The sequence below is a fragment of the Trachypithecus francoisi genome, unplaced genomic scaffold (assembly GCF_009764315.1).
Source record: "Trachypithecus francoisi isolate TF-2019V2 unplaced genomic scaffold, Tfra_2.0 Lachesis_group7, whole genome shotgun sequence".
Lineage (NCBI taxonomy): Eukaryota > Metazoa > Chordata > Mammalia > Primates > Cercopithecidae > Trachypithecus > Trachypithecus francoisi.
In genome coordinates, this window is record NW_022681472.1 from 57609963 (window position 1) to 57626220 (window position 16258).

Below are 16258 nucleotides of genomic sequence, written 5' to 3' on the forward strand. Positions count from 1 at the left end.
CCTTTCTCAGCTGCCTGTGAGCCCCACCAGCTGCTGGGCTCAGAAGGGGCAGACAGATTTGATTTGGGAGCAGAGAGGGTACGAAAGACATTTAGGGCAGGGCTTTCCCGAATCCATCTGTAAACTATTACTACTTTATTTTTATAAAAGTGAAACACAATGATTGTAAAAATAAATAGAATAGAATTTTTCAAAATAAAAAGTAAAAGGGTCTCCTTGTTTCTGTCCATTCTTCAGTGGTAGTCCCTGTTAATATGTTGGTGGGTCCTTCAAATATTCTGTGTACTTACATATATGTATATAAATACAAGTGGGATCACACTATAAACACAGTTTTGCAACTTGGTATTTTCTCCTCAATATGTTAAGAATATTTTTGTTAATGTGAATTCATATAGGCTTCCCACATTTCTTTTGATGACTGCATGAGTTTTAAGTGTGAATGATTAAAATGTGTTTAATGGATGTTTGTTATATGCAGTTTTCTCTATTCTAAACAGTGATGCTTTGAAAATCTTTGTGTACATCTGAATGTATTTCTGTAGATCTGATTACTAGATATGGAATATGTGGGTCAAAGGATATATGCATTTTAAATTTTAATAGCTTCTGCCAAATTTCTTTCCAAGAGGTTGAGCATGTTATTCTTGCATCTGAGAGTAACATCTGAGAGAACTGCTGTTTCTCATAGTCTGGCTGATGCTGTATTATCAAGTTTTAGTTGTTTGTTAGTTTGAAAAATAGGCTGGGCACGGTGGCTCATGCCTGTAATGCCAGGACTTCGGGAGGCCGAGGTGGGTGGATCACAAGGTCAGGAGTTCAAGACCAGTCTGGTCAACATGGTGAAACCCCGTCTCTACTGAAAATACAAAAATGAGCTGGGTGTGGTGGTGTGCACCTGTAGGCCCAGCTACTCCAGAGGCTGAGGCGGGAGAATCACTTGAACCTGGGAGGCAGAGGTTGCAGTGAGCCGAGATCACACCACTGCACTCCAGCCTGGGCACCAGAGCAAGATTCCATCTCAACAAAATAAATAAATAAATAAAAATAAATAAAAGTAGTATCCCACTTTGCTTTAATTTGAAAATTTTAAATTATGACTGTGTGGTACACTTTTTTATATGCTCACTGTCCAATTACTTTTCTTCTGTGAATTGCTTCTTCAGGTTTTTTCTTCCTTTGTTCATTGAATTGCTGATCTTTTTTTTGATTTGCAGTTCTTTTTAACTTAAGAAAGTTAGTTCCATGTCTGTCATTTGTGTTGCAAAAATGTTTCCCAGTGTGTTTTTTGTCTTCAGCATTTTAGGTTTTTTTTTTCCTGTACTGCATTTTTAAAGTTGTGTTGTTTTTATTAACCTTTTGACCTTTTTCTTCAGGTTTCATGTTTTGTTTAGAAAGATCTTCCTTACTTTAAGATGACAGCTATCCAAAAACTTAACTCATGGTTTCTTCCTCTACTTTTATGGTTTCATCTTTCACATGTAAATCTTTGATCTGTATCAAATGTATTTTTGGTGTAAGGAGTAGAGAAGGAATCCAATGTAACTTGTTAAATTTTTTCTAGTTGGCTATTTCATCCAACATCATAGTTACAGTCCATCTTTTTCTGACTGACTTGGAATGCCACTTTTATCATAGATTGAATTCCCACGAGGCTGAATTTTTTGTTGAATGATTTAAAGTCTATCCAAAGGGAGAGGCTCATAAATGAGTGTTTTGAGAGTTTGACTCATGAGTGAAGAGCACTCTATTCCTGGGAAAATGGCCAAGGGAGTGAAATTGGAACTTTCCCCCTTGCTTCCAGTTGGGCGTCCTTCTGTGCTCATCTGCCTTCTTGTTATTGGTATTACAGATATCTGAGAAATACGGGCTGCCTGTGGAGAAGATAGCAAAGCTTTACAAGAAAAGCAAAAAAGGGTAAGAAAGAAACTGAACTTAAATTGACTTTCAAATCAGATAAGTCCACATGATGCCTTAAAAATAAAATGATGCCTGTCTTTTGTTAGGTCTGTTGCCTACTTTTCATAAAAATTGTGTCCTTCTTCCAGAGAATTGCAGAGCAGATTGGGTTTGGAAGATCTTTAGGGAGAGAGGGAAGGAGGGAGGCAGTGCATTGGCACTATGTCAGCTGAGGTGCCCTATTGCAATGACAAGATGGGCAGGAAGACCACAGAGGTCTGGAGGTGCTGAGGACACTGGGGAGAACGCCTAAGTCACCTTTGTGCAGGGAGTAGAGTTTGTAGGGAATCAAGTATGGCCCTTGGGGTTGGTTTCTGGGTGGCATACTAGGAACAAAAAATGGTTTGGAACATAGGGGATTCTTCTAAGGTAATTATCAAGAAAATGTTCTCAAATGATCATTGGACCTGTGTGTTCTCATTGTTAAGAACAATAGGTCATATTTACTGGATGTTCAGTAGGTTTGTGGTCCCTTCCTAAGTACTTTACATGTATTTCTCTATTTAATTCTCACCACTCTATGAGGTGGAATCTCTTATCTCTGATTTATTGATGAGGAAAGCAGCCAGAGGGGCTTGAGCATCTCACCCAAGGTCTCATGTTTAGTAGGTAGAGCACAGATTTGAACCCAAGTCTGTGTCCTCAAAGCTCAAGTGCTTAGCTCCCATGTTCTGCCATCTGACTTTCTGTGTGGGCTTCCTATGTGTAAGGGTCTAAGAGTAGGGACCACAGGAGCTAACGTAAAGTGCCAGGAGAGGGTATCTGTTGACTCAGCTTCTGGGGTATTTTCCTACAAAAAGCAGAAGATGAGTCTTTCAACTCTTCTCTGGATCACTTTCATAAAGGAAATTGGATTATCTGGGAAGCTGAGGCTCTCTGAGTGATGAGTCCTGTTGGTTGATTGGAGGCTCCGACAGGAAACCCTTTCCACCTGAGCTCTTGTTGGAAGATTCACTAAAATGCACATTATACTTCTTGCCAAGGTCAGTGTAGTAGGCTGGGTGTACTTCTCTGACAGTGATATTTGAGTGGTGTCTCACAGTCTTATTGCCGAGCAGAAATTCTCAGTGCAGAGGTACATGCTGATGATAACATTTTGCTTTCATCAAGCTCTTGTCAGGTGTTGTGCTAAATGTTTTTATCCTATAAACAATCCTTTAAAGCTGGGTGACTGTTCTTATTTTTACAGAAGAATAAACTGAGGCTCTGAAAGGCTAAACAGCTTGCCTGCTGACACATAACTGTAAAATGATAGAATCAGTGGTTCATTCTCAAACTAGCATCCGTCTGACTTCAAATCATGAAATTGGCTTAAAGAAATTATGGAAGTCTTTGGAAGCTGTTGGCTTTCTTAAAACTCTACCAGGGATGGTTAGCCAAGGAGTAGGTCATAGGTGGTAAAGTACAAGTGTCAGAATGAGGTAAAGCTAATTTCCAAATGAAGCTCAGCCATGCACTAACTGAATGAACTTGGGGAAACAATTTAACCTTGCTGAGCTCAGTTTTCTCATTTGCAAAATGGCGATGCTGACACCTACCTTCACAGTCACTGTGAGAACTAAATACAAGGTCAACATGCTCAAAAAAGGGTAGCTGCAATTCTTGCTTATTTTCCTCTTCCTCCTAAAAGTAGAGGCAATGCCTTTTTAAAAATGCATTTTCGAGAGGCAATATGGTTTAATGAAAAAGAGTCAGGGGGGCCTAATAATTTAGGTCCCGGCCCTGGTAATCACTAACTCTGTCATTCTGGGCTTTCTAACTTCCCTGGGCCTCAGTTTACTCATCTATAAAGCAAGCAGGTTGGGTTGAAAGTTAGTTCTGAGAAATTGAGGCTTTGCTTTCCTCAAACTAGTTTTTGGGGAAAGAAAACCGAATGAGGGTCTTTCCCTGCCTTGTGTCCTCTCTCCTCCACTCCTCCCAGCCTCCACCGCAAAAGAATGGCTACGAGAACCCCCCAGCCTGGAGCTCCCCTTCCCCTGGGCACATTGTTCACCGCGTCTTTGTTTTTCATACCCCTCCCCTCTCCATGGCAGCATCTTGGTGAACATGGATGACAACATCATCGAGCACTACTCGAACGAGGACACCTTCATCCTCAATATGGAGAGCATGGTGGAGGGCTTCAAGGTCACGCTCATGGAAATCTAGACCTGGGTTTGGCATCTGCTTTGGCTGGAGCTCTCAGTGCGTTCCTCCCTGGGAGAGACAGAAGCCCCGGCCCCAGAACCCGGAGACCCATCTCCCCCATCTCACAACTGCTGTTACAAGACTGTGCTGGGGAGTGGGGCAAGGGACAGGCTCCACTGTCGGTGTGCTTGGCCCGTCCACTGGCACCTACCACGGAGCTGAATCCTGAGCCCCTCAGGAAAGTGCCTTAGGCCTGTCGGATTCCTATTTATTGTCCACCTTTTCCTGGAGTCCGAGTCCAGGCCTTCCAGGACTCTGCACGTCACTGCTAGCTCCAGATGAGACCGTCCAGCATTCCCCCTTCAAGAGAAACACTCATCCCAAACAGCCTAAAAAATTCCCATCCCTTCTTTCTCACCCCTCCACATCTCCCGAGTGGCTGGACGAAATGAGCTACTTCTGGGTGCAGTAGTCATAGGTGGGGCGAGAGGTGGATGCCCACTTTCTGGTCAGACACCTTCAGGTTGCTCTGGGGAAGGTCATCTTGCTAAATACCTCCAGGGTTCCCAGCAAGTGGCCACCAGGCCTTGTACAGGAAGACCATCGGCCATCGTGTAATTAGTAAGTAACACATAAAGTCTGCCTGTCTGCATTGTACATAGTGTTTATAATATTGTAATAATATATTTTACCTGTGGTATGTGGGCATGTTTACTGCCACTGGCCTAGAGGAGACACAGACCTGGAGACCATTTTAACAGGGGTTTTTGCCTCTGTGCCTGTTCAGGAGACATGCGGGGCTAGGGAGAGAGCCTTTGGGATGTTAAGGTGACTGCAGCTGATGCCGAGATGGACTCTGCAGTGGGCGTACCTGGGGGCTTGTTCCCTGTCCCCAGAGGAAGCCCCCCTCCCTCTCCATGGGCATGGCTCTCCTTCGAGGCCACCACGTTTATCTCACAATGATGTGTTTTCTTTGACTCTCCCTTTGAGCTGTCTCGTGGGAAAGGCCATCCTGTCTGAGACCCCAGCTCCTTCTCCAGCTTTGGCTGCGGGCACAGCCTGAGCTTTCTGGAGAGCCTCTGCAGGGGTTTGCCATCAGGGCCCTGTGACTGGGCCTGCTGCAGAGCTCCTTGGCTATCATGAGAATCCTGGACACTGTGCCATGCCTCCCAGTTTACAAGCCCTTCATCTCAAGTGGCCCTTTAAAAGGCCTGCTGCCGAAACCCCCGAGTCGGCCGGCTGGGGCTTCCTCCTGGGCCACCAGACGGAAAGGGGCAATTGTTTGCCTCACTCCTGCATGCTGGGTTTTAAGGAAGTGAGTGAGAAAGAATGTGCCAAGAGACCTGGCTCCCGTGAAAACAGCCTCAGGAGGCAAACTGGGAGAGAGAAGCTGTGGTCTCCTGCTACACGCCCTGGGAGCTGGAAGAGAAAAACACTCCCCTAAACAGTCACAAAATGATGAACCATCATGGGCCGCTGTTCTCTTTGAGGGGACAGGTTTAGGGGTTTGCGTTCGCCCTTGTGGCCTGAAGCACTAGCTTTTTGGTAGTTAGACACATCCTGCACCCAAGGCCCCGGGTCTAGGACAGGTTCTCTACAACGGCCCAGATTTGTTTGTAAAGCACTTTGACTCTTACCTGGAGGCCCCCTCTCTCAGGGCTTCCTGCGCTCCCACCTCATCTGCCCCTGAGATGCACAGCAGGATGGAGGGGCTGCTTCTAGCTCAGGTGTTTCTCCTTGAGGTTGCGGAGGAATTGAATGGGACAGAGAGCAGGTGCTGTGCCCAAGAAGATCTCGGAGCGGCAGTGAGGGGTCACCTTTCTGTGTGTCCTCTGGGCGTGTTAACCCTTTCTGTGGTGCCAAAGGTTTGCATCGTGAATCCAGCTGTGCTCCAGTGTGTCCCCTCCTCCTCCACTCTGACTGCCACGCCCTGGACCAGCAGCTTGGGGACCCTCCAGGGTACTAATGGGGCTCTGTTCTGAGATGGACAAATTCAGTGTTGGAAATACATGTCGTACTATGCACTTCCCATGCTCCTAGGGTTAGGAATAGTTTCGAACACGATTGGCAGACATAACGGCAAATACTCGGGCTGGGGCATAGGACTCCAGAGTAGGAAAAAGACAAAGATTTGGCAGCCTGACACAGGCAACCTACCCCTCTCCCTCTAGCCTCTTTGTGAAACTGTTTGCCAGTCCTGCCCTAAGGCAGAAGATGAATTGGAGATGCTCTGCATGTTTCCTAAGTCCTTGAGCAATCATGGTGGTGACAATTGCCACAACAAGGGATTTGAGGCCAGTGCCACCAGAGGGTGGTGCCGAGTGCCACATCCCTTTCGATCTGTTCCCCTCTGCGTCTTCGGAGCACCCCAGCTTGCCTTTGATGTGTACGCTGTGTATGTTAGCTGAACTTTGATGAGCAAAATTTCCCGAGCAAAACACTCCAAAGAGATAGGAAAACTTGCCGCCTCTTCTTTTTTGTCCCTTAAATTAATCAAACTCAAATAAATAAGCTTAAAAAAATCCGTGGAAGATCATGGACATGTGAAATGAGCATTTTTCTTTTCTTTCTTTCTTTTTTTTTTTAAACAAAGTCTGAACTGAACAGAACAAGAGTTTTTCCTCATACATCTCCAAATTGTTTAGACTTTATGAGTGTTTAGAAGTTGAGACCAACAGAAAAATGCAGTCAGATGTCATCTTGGAATTGGTTTCTAAAAGAGTAAGGCATGTCCCTGCCCAGAAACTTAGGAAGCGTGAAGTGAATCAAATGTTTATTTTCCTTCTTATTTAAAATCATGAAAACGCAACAGAAATAGAGGGTTTGTGCCAAATGCTATGAACGGCCCTTTCTTAAAGACAAGCAAGGGAGAATGATATATGTACAATTTGCTCTCATGTTTTTAAAAAAAGGTAAATGTAACTTAATAGTTTTGTAAATGGGAGAGGGGGAATCTATCAACTATAAATACAGTTATTTTATTTTTTGTACATTTTTAAGAAGAAAAAAATAAATATTCATAACATAAGAGTAAAACAACAGTATCTGGTGCTTTCTGCGTGGCCAGTATTGGGGATTTTTACCTGGTTGGAGAGAGGTTTCTGTGTGATGTGGGAAAATTCTAGCTGCCCACCCTGCCTTCAGGTCCTGGGCTTCAACAGAGCAGGGATTTCCTGGTAAAGTTACTTTGCTGTACTTCACCCCAGTGTTAAATGTCAAGAGGACTGAAGAACTTCCAAGACTTCTGTGTGACCACGGCAGGCTCCCCAGGGTGGTTATTCTTGGCCAGTCCCTTGGGGCAGGGAGTTGGTTCTGTTCACTTGCTTCTACCCATCCTCTCTCCCAGGCACACTCGCTCGCCCTTGAATTTCCACAAAAGCTTTCTGCTTCCTTAGTTCACCTGCACCAACCTCCGCATGGAGGCTGAAACCATGTGGCTCAAACTCCAGTTTTCTCACAGTCTCTTGCCCTGGAACCCACAGGCTCCTTAGGATCTATTGGAGCACCTGTATGTGAACACCTGTATGCACTATCCCGGTATCTGCTGGGGTTTCCTTGGTGGGCACCACTCTGTGGAGCTGCCCACACTTCTTTAACCGCTGTCCATGATTATCTCCTGAGAGCAGCTCTGTTCCAAACAAGCAGCATTTCTACATTCGTCTACATCTTCCCATCTCTGTCTATCCATGTCCACAGCTTTCAAATCCTGGCTAAACATTTGCCTTTAGGAAGCCTCTCTTGACCGACTTCAACTCCAGCGGCATCTCCAGTGGCCTCCATGCCTAGACCAGGGGCTGGGAGGGGAGGGGCTGGAGGGAACGCTCACTGCAGAGCCTTCTGGAGAGATCCTGGGATTAGAAATGGGCCCCAAGGAGTGTTGTCATGACTGTGTTCCACAGCCTTATTAGGAGGTCTTGGTGCTCTCCCCAGCTGCCCACGTAGGTCCAGCTGAGGGCACGAGTTGGTCTCCACATCTTCCGAGACAGCCTCCCCCTTGGCCTGTGGCAGCCACGGTCCTGCTGTTAGGTGCTCGCCATGTGTGCCACCCAGCTCCCTGGAATGAGATGCTGGTTGGATAGGCGATGATGGCTAATTGTCATTGTCGTGAAGTCTAGTACCAGCTCTTGCCTTCCACTGTCTACACTGATTCAGTTCAATTACTCTGGACCTGATGTTTTGCCATGTGCTGGAGAGAGAGGCAAGTTAGACATAGTCTGCCCTCATAGGAGGCAGGGTGCAAAAGGATAGTGATCTGGTGTCTATCAGCACAACGACAAACATTTGCCCTGGGAGAGTCAGGGCTGTCATCTCCCTAGTCCTAAGACACACAGACCCCTCTTATCCTTAGACATTCTGGATGCGATGAGAAGTCACCACCATGATCCTCACTTTGGGAAGGCTGCCGACCCGAGGGTTGGAGCTCTTTGTTTCTGGGGGGTCAATGGGAAGGTTAAGGGCAAGGTCGCCGTGTCACTTGAGGTCCTCCAAGATGTAGATGACATGATGGGATTAGAAGTTTAGCAGATTTATTGGAGGAAGTCCATGTGGGAAAAGTCTCAGACCATAGCACAGTTCCCAGAAAGTCTCAGCCAGGTCAGTGGGGGGCCCCAGGCAATGGTCACCCACAGGAGGAGTCCCACTCTGGGCAAGAAGTTAAAATGTCAGCCATTTCCTGGAATAGTGTTAGAAAAGAAGTCATGAAACAAGACTGGGATCCTCTCAGAGCAATCATTGTGTGCATCCCCAAGGGTGTACGGGACCATGCATTTTACATTACCACCCAGTACCACAAGTGCCCAGGACCTGTCTAAGTCCTGGACATGTGGTCAGCATTCAACTGTAGAGAATCCTGCTTGAAATGAATAGATCATTGATGATACTCTCAGCCTGAACATTTTTCCCTATGCAATCATCTGTTCCAGGTGGATTTGACTGATATTCTACTGACTTAGAAAACATAAGACTCAATGTTTTTTTCTCTGTTTCTTCGGCCACCTCCAAACCAGAATTTTTCGGGAAAGCATTCACCATGCTTCTGGTAAAGACAAGCCAGGCAAGAGAAGGAGGTCCAGTCCTTCAAAGGCAGCTCTTGTGCTCTCCTTTCTACCTTGACTGAGAGAACACTTGGACTCTTCCTCAGCTGGTGGGTACCAAATTAGGATGTGTGGGGACTCAGTTGGGTTGGGGCAGCAGGAAAATGCCCTGAAAATAGGAGCCTCGGGTTTGGAAATTTGCTGGAAATTCCCAGGTTGCTGGTAGGCAGGCTTCTGATGAGACTGGAGACACCCAGCCACCTTCTCAGGATCAGACTTGTGTTATTCATGCTCAGGACTCATGGTGTCAGGGCCATCACTGGTCCATAGCAGCTGACTGTGCAGCAGGAAAAGATTCCCTCGAGGGCAACTCTACCACCCCCTACAAGGTCTAGTTGGCCCATGAGGCTCTCCCTTGGCTAACACTCAAGTTAGCAAGTTGGCAGCTCCTTTTTCTCTACATTAACAGCCTCCTGTGCTGGAGGCAAGGCCAATGACAGCAACAACAGCCAACACCATGATCGGAACTGGTTTTCAGAGTATAGGCTCTGTCTCATGTCATCTTTTTCACTGAATCTTCACAGGTTGAGAGGGGTGAAGAGATTATTTATTTCCTGAAGCTTACCCAGATTCCACTGAAGGGGAGGTTGCCTCAGTTTCTCCTTTTATTGTACTTAACATTTGGACTATAGTTTGAGGAAGGGGAGGAGATGGGAAGAAAGTGGAGACCATGGAGGGAGGGATGTAAGGAAGCCCATATGAAGACCAAGGATGCCTTGGGACAGAACTCTGGGGTCAGCAGCCTCTTTCACCCCCACTCACAAACCTTGGTTCCTTGCGTCACTCTAGGCAGGAAGAACACCCAGGAGGAAGGCAGTATCAGAAGCTAGAGACTCAATAAGGCACAGATTCAGCTGTGGCAGCAGTTTCGGCATGAAAATCTCATGTTCCAGACGATCATGTTAAACCAAAAACATGCTTTAATGCCAGGCAAGAGCTACACAGTCAACTGATATACGGGCCACTCCACAGGCTATGACTTATAAATTATATATTATTAAATCCACCGTGGGCATACTGATGGGATGGGACAACACCCCCAGTCCCCACCCACCCCCGACTCTGAACGAGGTATGAACAGTCGAGCACTCTGTAGAATCCTTCAGGTCATAAGCCACTTTATTCCAGTCCCTTGCACATCACAGGCTGGTTTTATTTGGGACAGAATAGGTTTTATTTCCAAAGGTCTCTGAACACGGCAATGACAATGAACAGCCCAGCAGAGGAGTAACATAAACCTTGAGCATGCAGCCTTCTGGGTGCTGTGGAGTCCCTTGGCCAAACTTGAGTGCGTTGGATTTGACCTACAAAGACCTTCCTGGGAAGGAGAAGGAGAAAAACCACCTCCGAGAAAATACAGACAGGGTCAGTGGCAGGCCAGGACAGGGACCATTTCCATACATCGGCATTCATCGGCCTGCATGTGGCTCGCTTTTCTTTCTGGAATAGCTGGAGACCTCTAGTCCTCACTCCAGCTCTAGGTTCCAAGGAACAGAGTGGGTCTGGCTCAACGAGATGTTGACTAAGGGCAGAGCCCGGGCAGGTTTCTCAAAACATTAACTGATTCCACCTACCAAAGGAGAATTAAAGGAAGGAATTAGGACTTCGATCCAGAGCAGGGAAAAGTGCGATGCAGCTCCTGAGCACTGCCAATAGGGCATGCTGGGTTTCCTCACCCACTCTGCCTTCTGTGTCTTAGGTTAATTCGCTATTTTTCAAAAACAGGTTTTAACACTTGGCCATGGAGGAATTTGGCAAGTCTTGGTACAGAACCACTGTGAGGAACTGACCCCTGGGGGAAGATTCGGATTATTTTTACAGAGTCTAGGTCTCAAAGTTTCACCCTACAGATCTGGTTCTTTGGTCTAGGTCTACCATACAAATTTGGATTTCTGCTACCAGTTACAGCAGACTCAAGTCATACATAGAAATCTGGAGGTTAGCATGTTCAGCCACGTTTTTCTCCTGGTTATGATGTCTCTCTTTCTATGGTTCTTGTTCTTCGGCAAGTGGCTTGGCAGTAAATATACCCACTGGGGACCTCTCTGCCTTCTCTTATGGGCAAATTCCCCATGAACAACCTCAAGTATTTGGGCCTCCCTTTGCCAGCTACTTGCGAGAATATGACTCACCTGTAACCAGCAAATTTTTACTCTTAGTTTTCAATTCAAATCAGTGTGTCTGAGGTCAACAGACCAAACAGCAACTCAGACTTGCGCTGTCACTTCTGGAAATAGAAGTCTGCATTCAAAGAGCACAGCAATGGAAAATACTTTTGGATTCTCCATCGGGGGCCTTGGAAACCACAGATGCACTTGCCCTTGTCTTTATGATGAATTTGATGACTGCCCAACCTCTGACTCTTTAACAGGGGCAGGGAAACTGAATATTCCAGACCTGGCTCCCTAACCATGCACACAGATTAAACCACTGGGAAGTTCCAAGAATGTATGCAATTTTTTTTTTTTTTCGAGTCTGCAGAGTATTGATCTGCTCAGAAAAGCACCATGCCGCCAGTCTAATGCTGTCAGTGGGCTGCTGGGCCTGGGAGGCAAACCACCCTCCTGACCCCCCGTAATACATGTTAACATTCCTGTGCTCCAATTGTCCTGTCCCACTACCACCTGTTCTGCATCTGCCCTCTAGGCACGGCCACTCTGGAAACGCATTCAAAATTAAGGTTGGGCCCTAGTCAGGGTTACTTTGTATTTTTATGGAATATATAAAATATACTTGTCGATTGGTACATTTGTGCAAAGACAGATATGACTTCAAAACAAGACACAGACATTCATTATAGTTGTCTGACTTCACAATAAGCTACTAAAAACAGTCTTCTGGAATAAGATTGTATTAGTGCTCACTAAACATGCATTTCATTTAAACAAGGCAAAACACTTAATTTGGTCTGCAATACCCAATATGCTATATACAGCAGTCTTTTTATTTTATCACAATAGGCAACAAGATGGGTCTGGTTTTGAACTAGGTTACCATTTGTGTTTAATTTCCAAAGACACGCATATTAGCTCAACTAGTGTAAACCTGTGAAAAAATAGCTGAGCCATCTTTTTCCTCTCCTCTATTAATTTACCTTGAAATGTTCACAGCTTAGAAACTACAACCTGCTGGGGAAGAGGGGGGAGTGGGCCCCCATGGGGAAATGTCCCAGCTCCCTGGAATGGCCTCACCCCAGAGGGTAACTTGTTCTTGGGGAATCCAGCATCCGCTGCCATCCATCATCCCTACAGCGGCATGTATGACAACAGACCCAGGCGGGGAGTTTTGTCTTTCAAACAGAAGCCCCTTGAAGCTTGCAATAGAATCACAGGACTGGATGGGTTTCCCTTCTTTTGCCCCCAAACCCGAGTCTTAGGTTGTAGAACAGAGACATTAGAATCAAAAGAAAAAATAATAGTAACGATTAAAAACCGTCAAACAATGAACACCACAAATGTTCTGTCCATGCTCTCCACAAGCACACTGGGGCTCTGGGCATTCCCACGAAGCATCCACGACAAAAGAAGCTGAAGGCGTCACGGAGGAAGGTGCATCAGACCGCACAGGGGACGGCATCACCATTGATATTGTTTGGCAAAAAAAAAAAAATTGTTAAAAAGAAGAATCAAAAGGGAACACAAGCAGCTCTACAATTCAATTGGTGGGCGCAGGGCTCAGAACTGGCCGGCACTGCTCGGGTCGCACTGCAGGAGGCGCACTATGGACGGGTCGCTTTTGGCCCCTCGGATGAACTCTTCCAGGGAGAGTTTTCCTAGGAAGCAAGAGGATGGGTGAGTGGTGGCTGGTGGCAGCTGCATGAGCTTACACCCTTCCCACTACTGTGTGCCGGGCAGTGTCGGTTCACCTTCTGCCTGCAGCCTCACTGCCGCTGTGACACACAGCACTCACCTGTCCCGGGGAAGAGCGCAGGGGACTCTCCAGGAACACTGCTGCCTCGTTCACCATGGCATTGCCAGCACTTAGGACAGTGCACGTGGCAATCAAACACCGCTGCCTGAGAGTGCACTGTGTGCCCGGCCCTGGGCCCGGGGCTGGGGAGAGGGTGGTGGATGATGCTGACTTGGTCCCTGACCTCCTGGCTCCAGGTGCCCTGGAGAGGCTCACTCAGCATTTGTAAAATAAGTGGCCCTCCTGCCTTTATGAGAACGAGCTGGGCCCTGGCAGCACCCAGTTGGTTCCCATGATGTTCCCCGGAGCCTTCTGAGCCACTTCGTGTTCTTCATGCCACTCTGTGTTCTTAGGTTTGCTGCAAGAGCCCATCCTGTCTTGGGGAAGAAGTCGTGGACATAAGTGTTTGTTTATACAAACACCATGGGAAGACAGTTGTGCCTCCATCTGAGGTCAGGGGAAGAGCAGGGTATGTGTTCAAGGCAGAGGGTAACCCATGGGTTTCTGCCTCTCAATTAGGGCGCTCTCCTGCTACCCTGATGGCTGGAGGAGGGAGGCTTAGCAGCCTGGGCTCCCACTCAGACCCCGGTGACCTTCCCTTTCTGCATACGCTGGAGCACGTATGGAATTCTTTTCCAGGAAGGCCCTTCTGTCACTTGTGGAGAGGAGGGGGCGGTGGGGTAGGAGTTGGGGGACTGCAAGGCTTTCCCCATTCCTGGTGCTTCCAGAAGGACCCTTCCTGTTTGTCTACCCCGCCCCTGGGAGTGAAGTGACATGCTAGATTGGTAAATTTGGGAGGAATTGCCAGGCATCTTCGCCAAGCCTTGCCCTCCCTTTTTTTCTTGGAAGGAGCTGCCTGAGAGAGGATTTATTTCCATCGCCTCCTCCAAGGGCAGCACCTGGCCTGCCTGGCTCTGCGCGCCTGTGGGTTTTTCAGCATGCCCTTGGACTCTCATGCTAAGCCATAGCCTCCAGTGTCTCTCTATCTTTTGACTCTTTTGACCTCTGTCCTCTTTTATTCCCCAACTTATTCCAAACCCGACAGGAGGGGGCCTCCCCCAACAGAAACACCAACAAACATATCTTCTCCTCAGCCACAATTCCCTCCTCTCCAGAACCTAGTTCTTGTTTAACGAAACCCACTTTATCTCCATGAAGGAAAACCATAGGGATGTATTTATTAATTTATTTTTAATTTGTAGAGCTGATCCCCTCCAAGCTTTGTGTTCTGGCCATTTTTTATGAGTCCTGCCCTGTCCATAGTAGTTAAAATGGTGATGACTTCTTCCAGCTTGGCAAGGCACGAGAGAAGGGAGACTGGTGTGGTCTCCAAACACTTTGCAATCTCTCAGAGGTCGGCTCTGGGAGGCACCAGCTGGAAGTAGCAGGGGCAGACCTGGAGCTTGGCATGATATCTGGCTTTCTTCAGTTAACTGTCTGCATGCTTCAGAGTTGGCTCCTAGGAGAACTTGCCTGTGGGCCCAGATTTTTCTCTTCAAATCAGAGGCCAGAGGTTAGTTTCCAAGAGCATCAGGTAAGCTAAATCTAAGGGTAGGAGACTCTAGGTGAGGTCTGCTCTTCTCTAGACAGGGAGGGGTGCAAGTGGCCTCAATTCTGGGGTCCAGTAGCCAAGCACTGAGCTGAAGCACCCAGTCCCCTGGTTGGGCTAAGATTCCTCTGAGAGTTGTGAACTTGCAGCCCCTCTTCCTCCTTCCTTCTATGGCTCTGACCCACCTCCCCCAACCCTAACCTTTGAAAATTTAATTTAATTTTAAACACAAGGTTTTCCCTTAGAAGGGCACAGGTCTTTAGCAGTGAGTTGTGTTCTGAGAATGCTAACTCAATCAGGGCTCTGTGATCCTACAGCAGCAAAGAACCAATGGAGAGACCCTAATTCATTGCCTACGATCAACACAGAGTTAGGGCTTTATCCTGTGACATCTGATCTTCTCCCATCCTTTAGCCCTATCCTAAAGAGGTGTCTGGACCTAGAATACAGCACAAACCCATTGTGCTCTTGAGTACCAGTAAAATCTGCAGTTTAACATCAACAAGTTAATTAACTATTAAAATAATCCCATGCTTGTTTAGTCACAACTATTCATTGTAAATCAGAGCAAATAAAGGGACATAGGATGTTTCAAAATGGAATGGCACCTTTGTGGAGGAAACAAAGCAAGCAGATTGGCCCATACCACACAAACCCAGAATCTCAGGCAGCTGTACCTGGGCGGGGGATAAAAAGAGACAGAGGCTCTCTCTACGGGGAAGCCTTCTATTGTTCTATAGATCAGCGCCAGGTGGGGGCCCAAGTGCATGTGCACATGGTTGACAAGAATTGCCGGGGTCTCTGAACAGATCGGGTGAGCTGATAATAACAGCAAGAGCTACAGGGCCTGGCCCTGAGCTGAGCGCTTTTCACTCAAGTGTAACATTTAAATAGCGTTGCCAGATCTGGCAAATTAAATACAGGACGCCCCGTTAACTTTGAATTTCAGATAAACAGCAAGTGACTTTTGTAGTTTGGCATACTAATCCTAACAATTGTTTGCTGTTTATCTGAAATTCAAGCATAATTGGGCCTTCTGTCTTCTCTCTGGCAATTTAAGATCTAAAATCCTTCTGTTAAGTTTGAAATTCAACTCTCTTTTTCACTTTGTTGGGTTTGAATTGTGGGTGGCACCATCAGGGTGGGAACCTGCTGGGCACCTTACTCCCTCACCACTACCCCTGGCACCCCAGTGACTGTGGGAGCCCACTGTCTCTGGGAAACACAACATCTCAGTGCATGCACTGGAGACTCCAACAAAACCCCTTCGGCAGGCTGGAGTGAAGGCTGTCAGCACCTGGGTAGAACAACAGAGTAACAACCCTCTCCCCATTTTGATGACCTGGACTGCAGGGCCCCAGCCTGCTGTGGCCTAAGCCTGTCCCAAGGATGGGTCTGTGCTAACAATGGTTTCTTAGGTCCTTTCATTCTTGTCCCACAAGATCCATTCCATTTTCTTGGAGGTAGAAGTTGACCTACAAGGAGGATAGAAGAGACTAGAAATAAGGCATTTTCCCCAATTCTGGGCTCAGTTCTCCTGTGGCCACCTGGTCCCCTCCCCTCCTACCCACTCGGGAGGCTTGGAGGATGAGCCACTTGCATGAAGGGCCTCAAGTGGCAC

At 47.0% G+C, this 16258-nt stretch overlaps 2 protein-coding genes across 7 annotated transcripts in view; one reads left to right on the plus strand and one right to left on the minus strand.

Moving 5' to 3' along the window:
• Positions 1 to 7122, plus strand: part of GRHL2 (grainyhead like transcription factor 2) — a 199707-nt gene extending 192585 nt beyond the window's left edge. Inside the window, exons 15-16 of the mRNA XM_033203375.1 lie at positions 1853 to 1917; positions 3993 to 7122. Coding sequence (XP_033059266.1) covers positions 1853 to 1917; positions 3993 to 4107 — 180 coding nt within the window. The 3' untranslated portion in view covers positions 4108 to 7122. The remainder of the gene's footprint in view (positions 1 to 1852; positions 1918 to 3992) is intronic.
• Positions 7123 to 10076: 2954 nt separating this feature from the next.
• NCALD (neurocalcin delta) overlaps positions 10077 to 16258 on the minus strand; it is a 456646-nt gene continuing 450464 nt past the window's right edge. For 3 of the 6 annotated variants that reach the window (XR_004435463.1, XR_004435464.1, XR_004435465.1), the window contains 2 exons: positions 13089 to 13461; positions 12641 to 12951 (listed from right to left, as the gene is read on the minus strand). Coding sequence is in view for 2 of the 6 variants with exons in the window: in XM_033203378.1 (XP_033059269.1) it covers positions 12854 to 12951 (98 nt within the window). In the remaining 4 variants the exon portion in view is untranslated. Of the gene's footprint in view, positions 12952 to 13088; positions 13466 to 16258 lie in introns of all 6 variants that reach the window. The other 3 variants (XR_004435466.1, XM_033203378.1, XM_033203377.1) reach the window with 3 other exon arrangements.